The following is a 21328-nucleotide window of genomic DNA, read 5'->3' as shown; positions in this document are numbered from 1 at the left end:
AGGTCTCTGTCAATCAGAACACACTGCACTCTGTAAGCCCAAGGGAGTGTTGGTGACAAAGATTGCAAGGAGGGTCAATTTAGCGCCAACCATCAAATGATGCTTATTAAGTAGCCTGTATCATTGTGTCATCCTCACAGCTACTAAGTTCACACATACCCCCTGCACCCCCACGCCGTGATAGAGAGTAGAAAATACCCTGGAGTCATCCAAAAACATTTTGTGATAGTGGCTGTTCTTAGCAGTGGCATTCCCTAGAAAAGCCAAGCACATTTAAAGAACTGATGTTGTTTTTTTACCATTTCACAGATGAGAAAACTGAGGCGGTCTTAGCCTATTTGTGCAGCTACAACAGAATACCTGAAGCTGGGTAATTTAAAAAATAACATATATTCCTTTTTCACAGTTCTGGAGGCTGTAAGTCCAACATAAGGTGCCAGTAGGTTCACTATGTAGTAGGAGCCTTTTTGTCTTTCCAGAATGTGTCCACTGAGAGGGACAAACACTGTCCTCTTAAGGCAGAAAGATTGGAAGTACAGAAGTGTGAACCCTCTTCTGCCTAGCCCTCAGTTCCACTTACAAAGAAGTTACCCTTGTAACCCAGTCACCTAACAGCCTCATCTCCCCCACTGCTATAGTTATCAGAAGCTTAACATGAATTTTGTAGAGTCACAAAAGTGTAAAGCACAGATAAGACTAAGAAGGAGGTGATTAAAGATCTCAAATCTCTCAATGAAAACAATTACAGAAAGAACCTAGTGTCCGGTGTAAGCCTCTTTTCAGATGCTACCTTTTGATTCACTGGTCACAATGTCTGTCCCGGCACCCTGAGTGCAATGGGATAGACCTTTGGGCTGGCCCCAACAACAGGAAAGCAGTACATAATAGCAGCTAGCTTCATCTCAACGCCACTGCAGAAAGTAAGTTGGCTGGCAGATCCAGATTTCTGCTGTCACTGAAGGTTTGTCTTGCCTCAACACACCAAGACTTACAGTGAGGAATAAAGGGCATCGTGACTTCAGAATCAGTAAGAGAGTTATGGGGTTGGAACAGGTCATTCCAAAGCCTGGAAAAGAAAGAAAGAAAGAAGCCTACCCCTGGACCTCAAGCCAAGGTCTCATCACTCTCATCAACAGGTGGTGGTCACCGGCCGTGCTCCCATCAACAGGTGGTGGTCACCCATAGTGCAGTGTTGAGAAGAATTATGAGACAGCAAATGCCAACAATAATAATCACGGTATCTAACATGTATTGAATGCTAAGCCCTATTTTAACAACTTTAAGAGGAATTATTGCATTCAAATAGACCTAGCAGATGAAGTGATGCTATTATCCACATTTTAGAGAGCTGATAATCAAGTCACCGTAAGCTCTGTGTTGGTTATATGCACACCCAAGTTTCTGGCCAGGAACCTCAACCCCAGAGCTGTTTTGGATCCTCCAATCAAGTTGCCGGATTTAGCCCATAGCTGCAGCATACCAGCCACACTTGGCTTTCAGATAAGCAACGTTTGTTAGCATAGGTTATCCTTCATCTCTTTGTAGGATGCCTTACCGTAGGGGGGAAAACTTCAGATGTTCAAATGCATCATCTAAATGACACTGATGTTCACAGAACCAGCACATATTGTCCTATATTTTTAAAGGACCCTCTTCCCAAAAGCTAAATAATGCAGCAGCTAAACCAGGGACTTGGCGCTGACATACAATGCCATATATAAGATAAACACCACATAAATAGTTAGTAAGCTGTGTCTTCTGAGAAATGATGATAAGAAAAATACCTGTACATATTCAATACAGGCACAATCCCACACATACACCAAATATTTTTAATCCAGCTGGTGGACTCCACAGACACAGACATCGTGACTATGCAGGGCTGATTATTTATTTCCAATATTGCATGGGGCATCACTGCTCATCTGAAATTCAAATGTCACTGGGTATGCTGAACTCTTATCATCACTACACATGAAAGACTAGGGAAGAACAAATCATGTCATGTATTCATAGGCATTTACTTTTTATATGCATACCTTTCCCTGACCTCTTTTTCCACAACTAGCTTATGAGTTTTCCTCAAGTTAGATGTCAGGGAACTGTCACCAAAATACAAAGCCAATCTACCATTTCTGTCCAGCTTGGGAGCTATGGAGGACTCTCTTCTATATTTAATGTCTGAAACAACCAAAGGAATACAATATTCTATGACATATTAAAATTTATGAAATCTGGCCGGATATAGTAGCAGCCGCATGTAATCCCAGAATTCAGAGGCTGAGGTGGGAGAGTCATGATTTCTGAGGCCCGTTGGGATAGTAAAACCCTCTCCTAAAAATATTATATGGAATTTAATTTTCTGTGACCATGAATAAAGTTTTATTGAAACGTAGCCAAGATCACTTGTTTATATATAGTCTATAGTTGCTTTCATACAAATAATAACCACCAAACAGATTGGATAAGGACTATGCTGGCCACAAGCGTCCGCTCTGTTTCATTTTTGGCCTTTTGCAGAGAAAACCGGCCAATGCTTGTTTTTGAGACAAGTTTTCAATGGCAATTTGGAACGACACTAAAGAAAATTGAGAAGTTTCTAGGACAGTGTGTCAAAACCCTTCTGCTTTCTCCTGCAGTAAAATTAGTCCTTTCCATACTAGTTGGCCCAGACATCTATTTAAATGACAATCAGCCTTACAAAGTTTGAACCTAGACCTTTGGACACATTTTCTTGGAGAAGTTGTGATCCAAAATCCAGCCAGTCCTGGTTTCAAAGTGACGTCTGCAACTGAGCACATAGAACAAGGCCCAGCACACAGAGCTGCCTCTGCTCAGAACCCTTCCTTCCAGTTTCCTCTCACCTCACCACCTGGAACCCCTGACTAGCAAAACTGTTTGATTGTTCTTTATCGTTTTCAGAGACATGGGCCCTCAAATACATTGTACCACTTGGTCAGGGATGTCAAAAAGGTAAGAATCCTCTAGACCGCAGGTCGGAGGCCCTGTCCTGAGTGCTTCCTGTGATAGACTGTATCTGTTTTGCATGAGCTGCCCTGTCTCCACGTCCCTGCCAGCCCCCTCCATCGCAGAGCGGTGTATGTGCATCTGCTTCGTAGCTCGGACACCTCTGCTGACAGTGCCGCTGTGGTCCTTCCTCCAGTCGCCATGGTTTTAGACGCTCTCATTGGATGGAAATGCTTTTCTGTGGCAGATCCTAGGCTTTCCCCCCATGCCAATGTGGATTTATGCCATTCCCTGTATCCTTCCAAATGTCCCCTTACTGTTGGAGAATCAGTTCCCATTAATACCTTACCACAATAAGTACATTCCTGCTGGCTCCTGACAACATCCTATGTGCCTTCATATAAAGTACAGTTAGGATATTCGAGAAAAGGTGACTCCTCTATACAACCCATTCTCCTAACACTGTATTTTTCCAAAGTATATTTTATGCCAATCTGTTCATTTGAATTTTTATAAAGTCGGCATGTATAAGTGAGTTGTTCAGTTTATGAAGGAGGATGAAGGGTAAGGAAGTAATGACTGTTCAGTGATTGGTAACATAACACCACCGAGCCTTTAGTGAAGAAAAGCAGCACTGACTGAGGCTTACTAGTGATGAGCTACACAGCGTGACATAGGCTTTCTATGCACTCGAATTCATTTCCTCTTCACGAAAATTTCCTGAAGTAGAATTATAATTTCTTTATTATTCTTACATAATATTCCAATTTAAAATTAAGCATGGCAAGGTTACATTTGACCTTAGCGCGCGCTTGCTCCTGCATGCCACACAGTCTCTTTTAAGGGTAGCTTCGCTTCAGAACCTTCAACTCCAAAGAACAAAACAGAAATTGTAGACCTTCACCACTTCATAGATTGCTGCAGTAATACACCAGAACCCAAGGACACACTTAAAGAAATGCCCTGGACCAGCAGTGGTTCCTGAGAGGGAGGACTATAGGGTCAGAAAAGGTAGAATCCAGAGGACTTGCACAAGCTATAACACACTCCAAGAAAGCGTATTGAGTACAGCATCTTATATACAGTGTGCAGGGGGGGGAATGAGTCAGAGACAGTAGAAAACTGTCACACAATTGGACAAAGTCAGCTAGAACCAGATCACGCAATGTTACCCAAAAGTAACACACAGGGTATTTCAAGTGCAGCCTTGGCTGATCGATGCAGCTCTTCAAGGAGGGAAAGGAGAGGGTTTCCCCAGAATTAGAAACATCAGTTCTCCCAGGGTCCCGGATCCAGGTTGTTACTGGTCTTCACAAGCATGTTTCTGTTTTTAGACAAGGAAATAAGTTCCTCCTCCATATATCAGGGTCTCAGGGAAAGTCCTGGACTAGCTCTCAACCAAGAATCAGAAGTACTCGACAAGGCCATAGGAAGTCTCGACTAGAAATGACCCTTGGTGAACTGTTGGCAACTTTTGATATTTTCTTCAAAATGTCAGAGGCTCTGGGGGCTGCTTATAACTGGACTATTTTGACCTGCTGGACCTTTGTTAAGAATGAATAAAGGATACAAGAACAAAAACAAAATCAACATTCCCCATTTTTTCCCTTGCTACCACAAACCTTTCTTCCATCACCACACAACCCCAATGAAGGAGTGTCTCCATTTGTGGGCTAAGTCTGTAGCTCTTGAAATCAAGGGAAGCAGGACCCTTGCAGCTTGCTTACCCAGCTCTCTCCCGGCTTTTTCCTGAGATCCCAGATCCCCCGAGTCTGGCCCATTCCAAGCCACAGCAGCATCTGTGCCTTCAGAATATTCCATTTCCCTCACACATTCTCACTTTTGCTTAATTGGTCTTGCCTTAAGTTTTTCCGGAACCTAATCTCAGATGGTTAGAGTTCCACATACTCAACATATTCTTTGATAAGCTTTCGACACTCCCGTTCAATAAGTTATTTTGAGCATTTCTAAAATGATAACTATGATACCCATTTCCTTAGCTCATACTAGTCTGTGTCCAGCTAGAATGTAGGGGCTTTCTGATCATATGTCTGTGCTTTGGACCCAGAGTTCCAGCCACCAGCCAGCCCAAGCCTTGAAACAAGTTCCTCATCCACCTTCTCTGTCCCCTCTCTCAGCAGTAAGGTCCTGCCTGATTTTCAAGGGGATTTTGGAGTAATAGTTCATTGGGTATAAATGACCAAGATCTCTCATATTAGTTTCTCTATAGGATCCCACTTCGCAAGGCTGCTGTCCTTGAGTAGACGAAGCTCCTTGAGCTGCCTCTCGCATTTGAAGATATGCAGTGTATCCTTGGGGTACTTTCTTCCCCTTTGAAAGCTGCTTAGCTGTGAATATACCTTGAAAACAATGTAGATTAGTAAGGAAGAAAAGGGTGGTGAGAACATTGGAGGAAGGACTGTTGGAAAGAGTAGACCTTTAAGGGCAGCAGGAACAATAGAGCAAGAAGCACATTGGGTGAGCATTCACTACTCACTGATTTAGGAACTGGAAGAAAGGACTTTAACACTCACCCAGAACAGCCCTGAGCTGGTCTAGAAACAGCCTCACCTTTTACTCAAGAGGAGGCTGCTAGTAAAATGAAGGCAAAGACAAAGTCTGTTTCTGGAAAAAAGTAGAAATACGAAGTGAAGACTCTGCTAAAGCAAGCGTCTGACTGCTGAAGGGAAGGTGGGGATAGTCTCCCCATCCTCAAAGGAACCAACCGTGTGGACCACTTACGGCTGAGAGGGAAATGAGCTGGAAATGAGGCTCTTTGTTTTGTGTTTCTCAAAGAAGTGAGAGGGAGAGAAATTAACATCTGGACACAAAGTTTCCTATAGTCCCATGTGACTATGAGGGTTTCTAACTTAGGCCAAGTAATCACTCAGGGGATTCGAAATCTAGGTTAAAAATGCTAAAATATTTTAGGACATTTAATTTTCAAAATCAAAGAATATAATGATCAATAATAAGTGTCTCTTTATATTTATATATATGTGTATGTATATGTATGTATAATTCTGTGAAAGTTTCAACCTGTAGTCATAATCTAATATAAATAATATATGGACACAGACATGATCATGAGTTAGAAACATAGTTCTGGATCTTAAATATAGTATTTAGAGATATGTCTTTAAATTAAATGCAAATGATGCCTACAAACCCAAGGATACATTTCATAATTATCAAACCACCATCAAGCAACCAAAAAGTCATCCCTAAGGCCAGCTGCTCTTTGGAACCAACAGAATGAATGATAAGAGATGCTTCTAAGCTAGTCTCAAGTTCCCAAATTACTTTATATCTAGAGAACAATCTAGAAGCAATGTGTTAAAGAATTGATACTCTGCACTCACCAGAAGTTTGAACTGATGTAAACCAAACCAATTCTATGAAGCAGTTTCATGCATAAATCCATTGACTATATTCTTGCTTTCCTATTAAACTAGTGGCTCAAGTCTGTCTGCACTTCTGTAAAATATAATCTGCTTTTTTAGTAGTTGTCTGCTCAATCTGTGGCTCCAGGTGTTTTAAATAGTAGTTTCTCTTTTATCAATTAAACGTACTAATACTTCTGATTATCTGTGCTAATCTTCATCTCGAGAGGAGGGTGATACAGAAGCTGTGGTGTAATAAAGATGATTTAAACTTCCTTTATATAGGAACTAAGATCTAGTTTTGCTGAATACAAGAGGAAGGGATAGAGAGGGGGAAGAAAAGGAAGAAAGAAGGAAGGAAGGAAGGAAGGAAGGAAGGAAGGAAGGAAGGAAGGAAGGAGGAAGAAAGGAAGGAGGGAGAAAGGAAAGAGGAAGAAAGGAAGGGTTTTTGAAAGTTTGGGTAAAGAAAATCTTTTCATAAGCCCATATGCTAAATTCATATAAATTTACAGGAACATTCTTATTCTTAAAATAATCAATTGCCTGCTTTTTTTTACTTTGCTAGTCTACCAAACCATGGGTAACTCCCTTTCTTCCCCTGAGTACTCTCCAGATTGACCCCTACCTAGTGAGTGATTTTTCCTCCCAGCAAGCCTGTCCTCCACTCTCCTTTGGTGAACCTGAAAAACAGCAATCATTTAAGACTTTCCACAACCCAGAGCAAACAACCCTTGTTTTCAAGGCTTGCCATAAGTTTCAAAGGAAAAGAATTGGCAGCCCTAAGCAGTTGAAGTCTGACAGCCACACCATTAGCTGACACCTAAAGACACTGAAGAGCAGATGCAACCTGTGCACTTGGACTGCTCTCTAACTCATCTTCAAGCATGGCGTGACTTAAACCTTACCTTTGAGAACTGGTTCATAGCATGAAGACAATGTTTTACATTGTCAACCTGCCTCCCAACCCTCTCTATTAAACCATTTGAGCCTCGGGACCTACCCTGTACTGTTCAGGCATGAGATGGGAAATCATTCTTGGGGCTTTGCCCCTTACCAAAGTCATGACCAGCAGGGTGGGGAGAAGCCTAGGAACAGCAAACAGAATAAGAATGACTCTGGTGTCATTTTTTGAATTCCAATTTGGAAAGGTCTAAAGTGAAGGAAGACTCCTCCAGAAAGCGGTTGTCCCTACGCAGTGAACATGCATTCCCCCTCCCCCCACTCTCTCTGGCTCCTTCCCATCAGGTGTAGGAAAAACACATATCCAAGCCCTGCCAGATCCTTGACCACACCCAGCACCCCACACCACCACCCCATCCCCCAGGACCACAACCCTGAACACTCCACACAGGGGACTCTGCCCAATGGCACTAGAAAATAAAAGTAGTAGATGGAGGCTTGTAAGCAGTTGGACTTTGATTGTCAGGACCTGAGGAGATGGTCCAAGTCAGCTGGCTTTAGAGCATAAAGTAAGGTACAGAAAACGAGCCAGGGTCACATGGGGTCAAGCTAACAGAGCCTAGGCCACTGCTGATTGCCCTGGAGACCCAGGTCTCTGGGCCTTTCTTGATAGGAATCCCTGCAAGCTTCCCTTCTGTCCAATAATTGTGTCCTGTGCTAAGCAAGCCAGGTGCTTCACCATTGATGTGTCCAGAGGGCAGCAAGTCAAGGCCATAAGCCTCATCATGCACCAAGGCTGCCATTCCGTTTAGTCTACCCAGGACACAGTAACCTCAGGAGGCCTAACTTCCATCCAGTTTCATTTGTAGACTCTATTTCTCCTTTCCTAAAAGGGTTCCATTCTTCTAACAAGAAACACAGAGGCACACTGAAACAGATACTGTAAGCCTTGCAGGCAGACCTCAAACCTGTTTATGGAAATGTTCCTTCTTCGTGATGTTACAAACGAGATCAGCTTCTCTCCAGTCCTTCTGGAGAGAACTCCCTGTACCCTCTGATCTCCCTGTAGCACCTCACTAGGACAGGGAGTCAATGCTGAGGAGGCGAGGAATCCGCACTGGCTTCTGTTAGGTGGGCATTATTGCCTTGCTGTCAAACAGAACGCAAGCCATTTCCTTTGCCCCATAGAACCCAGAGAAAAATAAAATATAACAAAATAAAATAATGTTCTTCTGTTTCAAACTTAATGTCAGGTAATGCATCTGACATGGGAAAGTCTACCACCTTCCTTGGTAGTATGTATCAACAACTGCCCTTCATGAAGTAAAGTTTCTGTTTAAAATGACTTGTCCGCTCTTACATTTCTATTTCTTTAAATTTTACTGTTACCACTTTTCTCACAGTCCTTATATTTTAAAGACTCATCAAATTCATAAGTAATACCACTCAGCGTTGGCTTTAAGACAATACCAGTGTGCCATTCACAGAGTTTAAATTGATGCTCACACCTGAGTTTCTCACAGTAACATGCATAAGCACTGCAGATTACAGAAAGGACAAAGGAAGGCAAGGACCTTTTTTTCGAAGGACAATTAAGCTAATGAAATGAATTTCAGAATGAGATACGGTGAACCAACAACAAGATCCGGCTCACTTTAGATCCCAATGTGAGCTTGAGGCCCTAGCAACTGGAGCTGCAGAACCCAGTGGACAGATGGACAGCAGGGAGATAGATGTAAGGACCAGCAGCGAAATGTTATGCTCAAACCAGTGTTTACATAGTTGTCCCTCCACACCTCCACATCAAGAACTGCCACTGAATTCCAGATACAATGGCCCATGCAGTTCAGGTCACATTTTCCAATAAGCTGGGGCTATCCCAACCAGAGGTGATAAAGAGGGTACCTACATAATTCTGTTACTAAGAACATAACACAAAAAGCCCAAACACAGGCTGGATCCCAACCACATCAATAATTCCATTGTTTTATGGATATATATGTCAACAACAGAAATTCCAGGAACCAACCACATCCCACGGCACAGAAAATATAAAGATTAAAAATAGTCAGGAAAAATCTAAAACTATAGGTTTAATGACAGGATCCTTTGAAATCTCCTTTAACCAATTAGATTTAATTTATTTAATTTGTTTAATTTAATCACCATCAGAGATTCCCCATATCACACTCTAGAGGTCCCTAGGTAGACTGCCATTGTCACCTGAGCCTTAAGTAGGAGAAGAGGTTCCACAAATTCAGGCTTTCATCAAAAGTCACCCAGAGGAGGTAATGAGGCACATAGAGGCCCGACACACTGACGTAGGTAGGGTACAGTCCGTACCTCTGCATAGTCGCCAAATTCCCCACAGTGTGTGTGACACAGGCCATCACTGGCAGAGGATGCTGTCCTGCATCCTGAATTCAGCCACACAATAAGAGCTGCCATGCCTTCTGGAATTCACTGTGCATTCTTTGTTCCTTGACTTAAGAGAGAAAGGAGTTTCTTTGGGCTCAAAGAGTCCTCTTTTGAAATATCCATGTGAACAAGTCTCTATGTTCCGCCCCTAGAGCCAGCACTCAGATCGACAGACAGACAGACAGACAGATGATAGATAGATAGATAGATAGATAGATAGATAGATAGATAGATAGACAAAAACTAAAAGATTCACCACACTTTTGGGTCTTTAAGACATGCTACTCTCTGACTAGGGATGTGTTAAACTGCTTCTCTAGCTGAGTGGTTGTGGCCCATGCCTTTAACCCCAGCAGTCTCAAGGCAGAGGCAGGTGGATCTTGTGTGTTCAAGGCCAGCCTGGTCTACAGAACTAGTTCCAGGATAGCCAAACCTTCACAGAGAAACCCTGTCTGGGAAAAAAGCATTATTAATTAATGATTAATTAGTTACAGTGCTTATCTAGTATGCACAAAGCCCAAGGCTCCATCCTAGCACTGTACTCTTCTCCCAACAATACCAAGCTGCTTTGAAACAAAAGATGACAAAATCATACAAATTTTGTGAAAAATTTTTGTTCCAATGTTAAAATTTCTGTTCACACACACACACACACATACACTTTAAGCACAAGGAACATGCAAACAACTCCATTCTCACATTATGAAATCCCGTCCCTGCTTCCTATTTTTGAGGAGTCGGGAAGCACTCCTCAATCGGGAAGCAATGAGACGGGCCAACGGAGGTCTTGTGTTGCAGTTGACCTGACCTCTAAGTGTTCCCCGCCCTGGTAGTGAGATTCATTTTCTGAGAGGAGTCTTCCTTTTGTGAGTGGGGAGAAAACAAAAGGGCTGCCTTCTGGGTCAGGGACAGAGAGGGCTCAGGAGCATCAGGGGAGCCTGCATCTAGCAGCTGGGAACGATATAGCCCTTGCCTTGCCTAGCCTGTGTTTCTCTCTGCTACACTGGTGTTTTTTTCTCCCCAGCTGAAGACTTGAATAAATAATTTGATTTTCTGTTATTGCCGGCGATTACCGCATCTTCTTATTTAACTTATGTCTTCTTTCCAAGCGAGAGTATCCAGGTTTCGGTTGGATCTATTTTAAGGTGAATTAATTAACCAGCATAATAATACATTCATGTTTCTTTTTTCAATATATTTTTACTCTAAAATAGTTACAGAACACTTGCCAATGAACCCCTAGTAAACCACACTGTCTTTTTGGGTTTGTCTGTTGTTCCCTTCCTCCCTAACAGGGAAACCTGCCCCCGGACTACAGAATCAGCCTGATAGACATTGGCCTGGTGATCGAGTACCTGATGGGCGGGGCTTACCGCTGCAACTACACGCGCAAGCGCTTTCGGACCCTCTACCACAATCTCTTTGGCCCCAAAAGGGTGAGCTTCTGGCTTGTCCTTAGACTGATTGGGGAAGACTAGGAAGGAGAGATTTGAGGCATAACCCCTTGATTCCAGGGGAAAACGAGTTGAAAAACAGAAAGTACGCCTCTCCTCCTTTTCCATCCAAACTATCAAAATTTGTTATTCGATTTAAAATACTGGCCAAATTCTATCCTGTTTTCCTTGAGATGACAGTCACACTTTTATCATCCTAAAAATGTCTATCTAGTGTTGCTGTCTAAGTAACCGCCGTCTCTCTGCTAGTCTTTCCTTCAAATAAAAATGATCTTCCATTTGGGGGGTTGGAGTTTGAGGGGAATGGGGTTTGTTTTGCTTTTTTATGCCTGCGATTCAATTCCAGCAAAAAAAAAAAAAAAAATCTGTGCTTTTCCTGGAGCACCATTGGGTCGGACTATGGCAAAAGTGGTCGAGGCAGGGACAGCTTCATCTTATATCTCATAAGATGGCATTGGGCATGTTTAGAACACAACCTCATGGGTCAGTTTAGCCAATGGTTACACTGTTTACATCTTGAGGACAATCTTAAGTGAAGCTGTTTGGGGTTTGTTTGTTTTTGTTTTGTTTTGTTTTTTAAGATTTATTTATTTATTATATGTGAGTACAATGTATCTGTCTTCAGACATACCAAAAGAGGGCATCAGATCTCATGACAGGGTTGTGAGCCACCATACAGTTGCTGGGATTTGAACTTAGGACCTCTGGAAGAGCAGTCAGTGCTTTTACCACTTAGCCATTTCACCAGCCCTGGGGTTTGTTATTATGTTGTTTGGTTGGTTCCTTTTGTGTCTAGCAGTGGGATCCAAGGGCAGCAGCCAAGCATCTCCATGCCATTGTTCCTATAGAGTTGAGGCCCCCACAGCTTTGGGCCACAGGTGCTTTCATAAACAGGGAAGACTCTCAAAGGCATGTTGTTGTTTCTATAAACATAGCTTGGGCTTTATTCTTTGACCCAAGCGGGAGGACCCTGAGATGACATCCCTAGAGCTGCTGTCTCTGCTGGTAGTGGGTAAAATATCTCAATCTTTCTCTCTTTTAAATAATATACATGATTTTCTTAATATTGGGGTACTATGATTTTCCCTTTATTTTGAGTAGTTTATGTTTTCTGATTTTTTTTTAAATTTTTAACAAAAGTTCTCATTAATGAAAGTATTTCGTGGTCTATTAGAAAACCAAGAGAGAGGTTTAAAAAAAGTTGTAATGAAGACAAAAAAAAAAAAAAAAAAAAAGTAGACGTCCTCATTTCAGAAACCAGAAGAGAAAAGGGGGAGACCAGCTCCAGGCTAGTCCACCTTATATGATCGACTGACATCGGCAGGAACCATCTGTCGTTCTGATAATTCTAACCATTCTTATGTCCTCGGTAGCATCCAAAATGACACAAATGACACCCACTGTTCTGTTGCACTTAGAAACACAGATCCTGGCCCACGGCCTTCAATTTTGTTCTCCCCTTCATCAACACAAAGCAAGCTCTATAATTCCCAGTGGCCTTCAGTTGTGCCATTCTTCATATTCCCAGCATGGCCAGGGAAGTCGCCACCTGTGCACTCACCCTTGCTCTACTGCCCCAGAAGGCAGCTAGAGCAAGCATCTAAACAAACCTTTTTAATTACTCCCCACCCCACCCCACCCCAGTCTCCAGATAATAGAGGTTTTCCAGAGATTTGAGAAATATCTGGTTTGATCTGTTGATTGTTTCATTTTTCATCTGTCTGCTCTGCTCACACTGCTGTAACAAAACACCATGGGCTAAGGGTATATAAACAGCATCAGTGTGTCTCTCATGGCTCTAAGTCCAGCCACAGGTTCCAACAGACTGAGGATATGGAAAGGGCCTGTGTTTTCCTTTACAGACGGCCCTTTCTGGCTGTGTCTTCACACGGGAAAAGGCAAACAAGCTCCCACTAGCCTTCCTGATAAAGACACAAATTTCTTAGAGGAGGTGTCTTTCATAAGGAGCTAACACTATCCCCAAAATATCTGCCCCAATACCAATCCTTTGTCAGTTCAAATTTTATCACATGATGGGGATGGGGAGGAAAACATTCAGACCATAATATCAAGTGCTGCATGTCCTGGAGGTGCCCATCAAGCAGGATGGTAATAGAAAAGGGAGAGACAGTTTGGTCCACAAAAGTCATTATCAGCCTTCAAGTATATCTCTTTTAGTTCTCTAATCCTCTGTGCTTCACCAAAATCACACTATCTTTGACTCTCGTAGAATTTCTAAAAACATGTTCCTCTTGTTGTATTTACTCAGTGACATAAAAATCAATGCTGTATGGTACAGTAGAGTTCTTATATTATTTATTTGCATTATAGTAGCATTCGTTTCTTACCTCAATGAAAACAAGATCTAACTTTGTTCACAACATTTTTTTAAACAGCCCAAAGCCTTGAAACTGCTGGGAATGGAGGTTAGTGTTTGCTCAAATTATTAGTGTCGATTATTCTTTCTCACATATTTAAAAGATATGAGTTCATTTTAATAATAAGGCTTAGTGCATGAATCTAAAATGAGGAAATAAAGATTTTTTTTCCAAGTGCCATGGTGGCAGCTCACAGTAGATTTTTAAATTCCACACTGAATTTACGTGAGCATTGGTGGGGGGTAAGAAAACCAAAGAGAAGTAGATCCTTTTGTAGAGACGGACTTGAAAACCAAGTGTATAAGCTCCACAGGCAAAATCAATTATAGATATGTACAATGGCAACAGACCAAAAGGATGCCACAGATTCAGGAGCTTGAGTGTCTGTGTTCCCATCTATGGTTCATTGTTTATTGTTGTTCTGTGAAAACACAAGTATAGATTATCCTTGAAACTAAGTAATAAACACGGCAATGTTGTCCATCATGGGGTAGAGACAGCCACACCTGTGGAAGACGAAATGGACCAAAGTAAACAAACAAAAGAGAGAAAGAAATAAAATGGCCTTTGAAAATATTTTTGGAATTTCAAAGACAAGACTCTCCATTATGTAGCTCATCCTGGCCTCAAACCCACCATCCTCCTGTTGCTTAGAAAATGTCTCTTGTTTTTGTTTTGTTTTGTTCTCTAAGTATAGTGTAAACTGGCATGTCAGAAGCTGAGTACTCATTTACTAAGTCTTAATTAGCTCCTAAAGGAGTTTGTGAGTCTCTTTAGGATGAGAACTGGTCTGGTTCATTTCAGTGTGGTCCTAGAGCTGAGCCCATGGAAGGTATGCATAGCGTGTGTAATGAATTGGTCTGATTCACTTCAGACTCAGCCTGGCTTTGTCTCTCTACAATTCCAGGATGATATTCCCTTGAGGAGAGGAAGAAAGACAACTAAGAAGCGTGAGGAAGAAGTGGACATAGACCTGGATGACCCTGAGATCAACCACTTTCCATTCCCCTTCCATGAGCTGATGGTGTGGGCTGTCCTCATGAAGAGACAGAAGATGGCCCTGTTCTTCTGGCAGCATGGAGAGGAGGCCATGGCCAAAGCCCTGGTGGCCTGCAAGCTCTGCAAAGCCATGGCTCACGAGGCTTCTGAGAATGACATGGTTGATGACATTTCCCAGGAGTTGAACCACAACTCCAGGTTGGACAGCCACCACATGAGGAGGGTGGGGGAGCGGGAAAAGTCGACTCCAAATTCGAGATATTCTAGCCTTCATAAAACTTTATACTATAACAGAGTCACCTCACTAGGACACACAGAGGGTAGGCATGAGTAATTTACCCTCATTGTGCACAATGCTGCATAGAGCCCTGGAGATATTACACAGACTTGGTTCATCCTCTCCTGTGCCCCATTGCAACAGGTCACATCACCACACATTTCATCCAACTTAGGAAATCATCTCAGAAAATGTAGGTAACTTGGCCAAGATCATTCGTGGTTGGCAAGAACCAGGTTTGAACTTGAGGTTTGTCTTATTTAAGAAGGCACACTCCACCTATTCTTGGGTTGATTGTCTTGCTTCTTCCTTAATATGCACTGAATTGGGGACCTTGAGTTCAGGAGTCCAGCTTTAACTGACATCTTCAGTTCTAGACATGCTCTCTGTTGCAGAGAGAATGCTTAAAGGACGTTGGCTGCATGGATTTATGAGCAGACTAGACCTTCTGTGAAACAGCTACTCCACACAGCAAGCTACCTTCTATAATTGAACAGTGGGCCCCATCTTTGTTCATGGCAGTCTCCACGTTGGTCTAAAAGTGTCTCCTGCACATTGTCTTTCAGGGACTTTGGCCAGCTGGCCGTGGAGCTCCTGGACCAGTCCTACAAACAGGATGAGCAGCTGGCCATGAAACTGCTGACGTACGAGTTGAAGAACTGGAGCAACGCCACATGCCTGCAGCTGGCTGTGGCTGCCAAGCACCGTGACTTCATTGCACACACGTGCAGCCAGATGTTACTTACGGACATGTGGATGGGACGGCTCCGGATGAGAAAGAACTCAGGCCTCAAGGTCAGCATACCCAAAAAGGATCTGTTACCATAGAATCCAAGGGTTGGTTGTAGTTCTCCAAGGAACTTTGTGGTGGGTCTAGGGGGTATCTTAGGTTGGAAGCTGGTACTAAACCACTGCTATTCACTAGAATCTCCCTAGAGATGTGATTTTCACTTAGAGTCAAGAATTTGAATTTGAGGTCTGTCATATGTTAAGAAGGCAAGCTATATACGCTCTAGTCATTGACTGATTATTCTGCCTATCTCTGCACATGCCTTGGATTGGGAGTCTTGAGGGCTGATCTCAAGGCCTATCTAAACAAGCTCTTCTCTCAGATTCCAAAATGCAGAGAATACACAGATCCCATGGGGGCCACCATTCGCTCTGACATAGCCATGTTCTCACAAAGCCATCCTTCAGTGTCCTATAAGAGTGAATGCCCTTCTGGTCCAACCCAGGCTAGCTTTGAGCTATGTCCTATAATAGAGGCATAGGCTCTATAGTATTTGCTTGAGATATTTTAAATAAAGTTGAGATAGATTTGTTTATCAAGACATTATTCCCATTAAAACAAATGTTTGGAAACCAAACCCAGAACCTCACACATGTCAGTGAGCTATATCCCTAGTCTCTGTTCTCAAATGAAGAAATGCACATCACAGACCAGTTTATACCACCTAAGCCCAGGATGAAAAGCTGTATACATATCTTTAGCTATATAAATGAATTAAAGAGAAACAAGAGGAATGCATGTAATCAGTTGTTTGTAGTAGTTGCCTTGGGTATTGAAGAGAAAGTTAAGGGACCTGTTCTTAAGAACAAAAAGTTGGGTTGTAGATTTTGCCACATTTCTTTGTAGTTTCTCAGAGGATCTCAGGGACCCACACACATACCAGGCAAGTTCTGTACTTTTGAACTACGTACTTAACCCAATCTTTGCTCATTATAATTCTTTTTTAAATGATTTTCAAGGAAAATATTAAAGTGAAAGGATTAAAGGGGAAATAGATATAAATGATCAAGAGAAAGTGGAAGAGTGTTGGTTTCCTTTCATTTTTATGATGACAGCTTTTAATTATATGTATATTTAAGATAACAACATGATGCTTGAACATACACAGAGTATTATGTACGGCATATTCGTCATCTTGCAGTTATTCTTTTTTGTGCATGTGGTAAGACTGGCTAAAATATACTCCCTTAACAAATTGTTAGTATGTAGTATGATACCATGACCATGCTGTTCATGATATGCATAAGCTCTCTAGACATACTTATCCCACAACTCTGCATCCTACCCTCTTTGACTGCACTTTTACTGGACCAACACTGTCTGCCATATTCTACCTTTCTTGTAGGCTCTTGGCCCAAGGTTATAAAAAGGTTTCTATGAAGTGGGTCATGCACTGCATCCCAGAGTCATGCTGCTACTAGTGGCTAAGTCTGGCCTCAGGTGGAGAGACAAGCGAATTCTCAGCTCTGAGGATAGGGCATTTTGCCCTATGATGATTGCCAACATGCCATTTGAGCTTCCCAAAACACCTATAATTCAGAGTAATTTGGGCTTCCCAAAACACCTATAATTCAGTCATTTCTGGCCCCTTTTTTGTCCCCATGGACTTCAGGGCCTGGCTGTCCCTGTAGGTACATGATACTCACTGACCCTTTGGGATCTAAGTCCCTCCCTGCTTAATGCAGTATCTTCAAGGAGACTCATACTAAGGAGCCTTGTACACTGAGGCCATTTTAGAATTGAGAGAAGATGAAGCTGACACTGTTCTTTGATAATGGAGGAGAGTGTTCCGCCACAGAAAGTCTATCCGATGAGCATCCTTGGATAGAGGATAGAGGCATCTCGGACTGAGATTCACATTCAGTGTTTACAGTGTTTACACATGAAAGCAATGCAACGCTGGTCTTCCTGGGGTTTATGTGCAAGTAGACCAACTATTCTCGATGAATACAGAGATCTCTGGGGCATGGGGGATTCTGCCACATATTAGCTAATGCCAGCACAATGTTGTACAGTAGATAAAATGAGTCTCTGCATGTGTCTTCAAGGTCAATTTAGAAAGCATTTAACCTATTTATCAGCTAACATATCAACTCTACTTGATACATTCATAAATAGATGCCAGTACATGTGTATGAAGTGATTTTTACAAAGTCAAGTGCTGTTTATAACTAAATGGAAATCTTATGGTTTTCCACCTTGGATAAGCTCCCTTTCCTCAGTTTTCCCCAGGAAAGTAAATTAATAAGTTAGGATTTATTTGAGTGAAATAAGTAATGCATAGATGGGCCAAAGCAATGTGTTTAAATTCCCAAATATCCACATCCCTATACAGTAGATACTCCCCTGTGCATGTGCATGTGTGTGCACATACACACACACACCTAGTCCACATCCCAGGCCTTCTGATTCTAAGCAAGCACCCTAATCTTAATCCTTTAAATGTGATTATTATTATTATCATTATTATTACTTTAGGTAATTCTGGGAATTCTACTTCCTCCTTCAATTCTCAGCTTGGAGTTCAAGAATAAAGATGACATGCCCTATATGACTCAGGCCCAAGAAATTCATCTCCAAGAGAAGGAGCCGGAGGAGCCAGAGAAGCCCACAAAGGAAAAAGATGAAGAGGACATGGAACTAACAGTAAGAAATCACTTGGGCAGTTTTTCTCCCTGAGAAGAATCCCCCAAATCCAGTCAACTATTGATATTGCTGGGGTCCAATCATGCTTGAGAGCAGATAAGGATTCTCCAGCCCCCTGCCAGGTCTAACCTTGTAAGTGTTGATACTACAATATCATAAGCCCCCTCTTTGTGCACAAACAGCACTTCTCTAGCATCCAACTATATGTAAACTCTTTCTGCCAATGGTGACAAAAAACAAAGCAATGAGATTCAAAGCCATTCACCCTCAATTTTCCGGGCAAGCATCCATTTATAAACATGATGATATGACTAGCAGTCTTAACACACAAAAATGAATGGGAAGCCAGGAGCTGTGAGCAGCCAGCGTTGCTGAGCTGGGAGCACTCTGCTGGTCAGAAGCTAAGCCTGTGTCTGTTTTCAGGGTGGAAGTCACAAAACCAGCACTAATTGAATTTTGACGTTTCTATGGAAAGCTTTTATTAGCTTCCCCCAGTACAATTATAGAACATGGATTCTTTGTTCTGCAGAGAGAACAAGACAGCTATGCATGGAACCACTTCCCACAGCCCCCACCCCAGTGACATGACTGCCACTGGCTCGTGCCCAAAGGCTAAAAATAGCCTCCTCTGTTAAAGGGACACACAGGGCTTCATAGCTTGGGAGAGCTGTATCAAACAGCAACTCTGTAAGGATGGTTCTGAGGCACCTCAACCTCCCTCACCGCCACTGGCTTCGGGAGTAATGACCCAGAACGAACTGTAAGACGAGAAAATGAAAATTGGTTTGGTTCAGGTGACAAGAAGACTTTGCATGAGTCTCCTCCCTGGAACAACCACAGGACATGTTCCTCTTCCATATGCACATCATTTCTTTCCAGAAACTCCTTCCTAGGGATTTGATAAGAGATATGATCCTTCACTTACTGGATGAAAAGCCAATTTTTTGTTTCAGCTCCCAGATCTCTGTAAAAATCTATGTAGGCATCTGTGAAGAAAAAAAAAAAAAAAACCCTGCCCTGGCCTGCCCTGCAATAGAAGCAGAGACTGCCTTCCCTGATCTCTGAATTCCTCAGATGAGATGTGACATTTTCATCATGGGTAGTGTAGATACTGAATTCTTGCTGGCTGTTTCAGCAAATAGGTAAAGAGTCAGAATCCTGCCCCTCCACCTACTTGCTATGTGACATTGATCACAATTTCCTCTCTTCAAGAGTAGGAGTATAGGTTTGTCTGCCTCACGGGTGGTTATATGGTTTAAAGAGTAAACCACCTGGGCCACAATCATGATGTAAAGTGGATGGATGGATGGATGGATGGATGGATGGATGGATGGATGGATGGATAGATGGATGGATACACAGATATATAGACGATAGATAGATAGATAGATAGATAGATAGATACATACATACATACATACATACATACATACATACATACATAAAGATAGAGAGATAGATGATAGAGGATAATAAATATAGATGATAGATGGAGAGAGAGAGAGATTAACCACTTTAGCACAAGTTTGTAAACTTAGACTGATAACTAAACATTAATAAATGTTTGTTTATGGTACTGAAACTCTATCTGCCCCCATTCCTCAATGAAGCACATCGTGCCTGTTAGGTAAACATTGTTCCACCTCACGATTAGAAAGCAAGGACTCAGATATTAAAGTGCCCACATTTACCCAGCTGGTTAGTTGTAACGGTGACATTAGAATCAAGGCATACATGCTCCATTAGCTATTGTTATATATTTAGCAACCTCTGCTAATTGTCAAGGAGAGAATCATTTTCTATTATCAGATGGCCCTGCTTAGTGGATTTGGTTTGCCACAGAGTAGAGAGCCTCCAAGGGATGCCAGGTAGGTGTCCCAGATCAAGTGAGGTGTGGCTCCATCTCTGGCACAAATCCTGGGAGGAGAGTCCAGAAGCTGAAAGGCGTTTTCTGAGGCTGGGTACAGAGAAGGGAGCTTCCCTTGTCTCCTAAGAGCTTTAGGGGCTTTGCTCCTTCAGGAGGCCACTGTAAAAGATGTCTCCCTGGTCCCAGAGCACAATGGGCTTGCCAATGAGTAACACAGTACCCAGCACTGCTCACTGAGAACCTGAGAGGGAGGGGTGATGATAAGTAGAAAGTCACAGAGAAGAAGAAGGTGGGGGACTTGTGGGCTGCAGGCTTTCAGTGGGGGACAACACTGTCCTTGCAAGAGAGCTTCTTTTCACCCTGATGGCAAAGTCTGGTTTTGCTTCTCTGGTGAACATGTCACGCTAGAAAAGATTGGAGGAAGATGCTTGTTGACAAGCCTGTTCCCTTCCTAGGACTGATATTTGAGTTTCTAGCAAAACAAATACATCCTTTCTGAGTCTTGGACATCCTTGGTTGCTTCCAAAATGACACCTAAGAATATCCAGTCAGTACTTGTTCCACGTTTGTAACCTTTCGCAGCTTAATTTACATCAAAGGATCTTTCTCCGCATTGACACCTGTCTTTTTGTTTCCTATTTTAGACTGATTTTTAATGTTTCTTTTATACATATATGGCCCTGTTAAATTCTACTTTAAGCAATGTCAAAGGAAAGGTCTGACAGAATCAGTGAACTAGGCTAAGGGTGGAGTTGACGAAATGGCAAGGCCGTGAAAGACAACGCTCTACAAGTGTACCCTCCTCTGAGCATGTGTGGCTGATGCAGGAAAAACCAAGGTGCAATGTTTTTGTTTCCCCTCCACAGCCAAATAAGTGTACCAGCCTCGACATAAGCCTATGACGGGCTCAGCGCATGCAGAGGTCCAGGGCTTTGCTAGGAAATCCACGGCCCCTAGAGTTTTCCCAAGATGCTGCTCTCCAGGATGCCTAAAAGAAAAAAGAGAAAAAACCCTTAAATCATCTTTACTTTCATTCCATCATGTCGCCAAGTAGTGCTGTGATACTGGGCATAGAAATAAGCAGGACAGGAAAAGAATAACTGTTATATAAATTCTAGGACAAACATCTCATACCGTCAGGGTCTCTCAAGGCCAGTGGCCAATGTTGATAGGACTCTCCTGTGCTTAACCCGTCAGAATATTGATTCATTTCACTGATGAATGTGATAGCCATGTGGAACCTCCCTAT

General features: G+C 42.4%; 1 protein-coding gene across 1 annotated transcript in view; it reads left to right on the top strand.

Moving 5' to 3' along the window:
- Positions 1 to 21328, top strand: part of Trpm3 (transient receptor potential cation channel subfamily M member 3) — an 863316-nt gene that overhangs the window by 757621 nt on the left and 84367 nt on the right. Inside the window, 7 exon segments of the mRNA XM_052188302.1 lie at positions 2923 to 2973; positions 10778 to 10813; positions 10964 to 11104; positions 13519 to 13548; positions 14408 to 14697; positions 15343 to 15571; positions 18045 to 18212. Of these exon segments, the coding sequence (XP_052044262.1) occupies positions 2923 to 2973; positions 10778 to 10813; positions 10964 to 11104; positions 13519 to 13548; positions 14408 to 14697; positions 15343 to 15571; positions 18045 to 18212 (945 nt within the window).

The sequence above is a fragment of the Apodemus sylvaticus genome, chromosome 1, assembly GCF_947179515.1.
Source record: "Apodemus sylvaticus chromosome 1, mApoSyl1.1, whole genome shotgun sequence".
NCBI classification, from domain to species: domain Eukaryota; kingdom Metazoa; phylum Chordata; class Mammalia; order Rodentia; family Muridae; genus Apodemus; species Apodemus sylvaticus.
The sequence above is the reverse complement of the archived record's forward strand: the minus strand, read 5'-3'. Positions and strand labels throughout refer to the sequence as shown.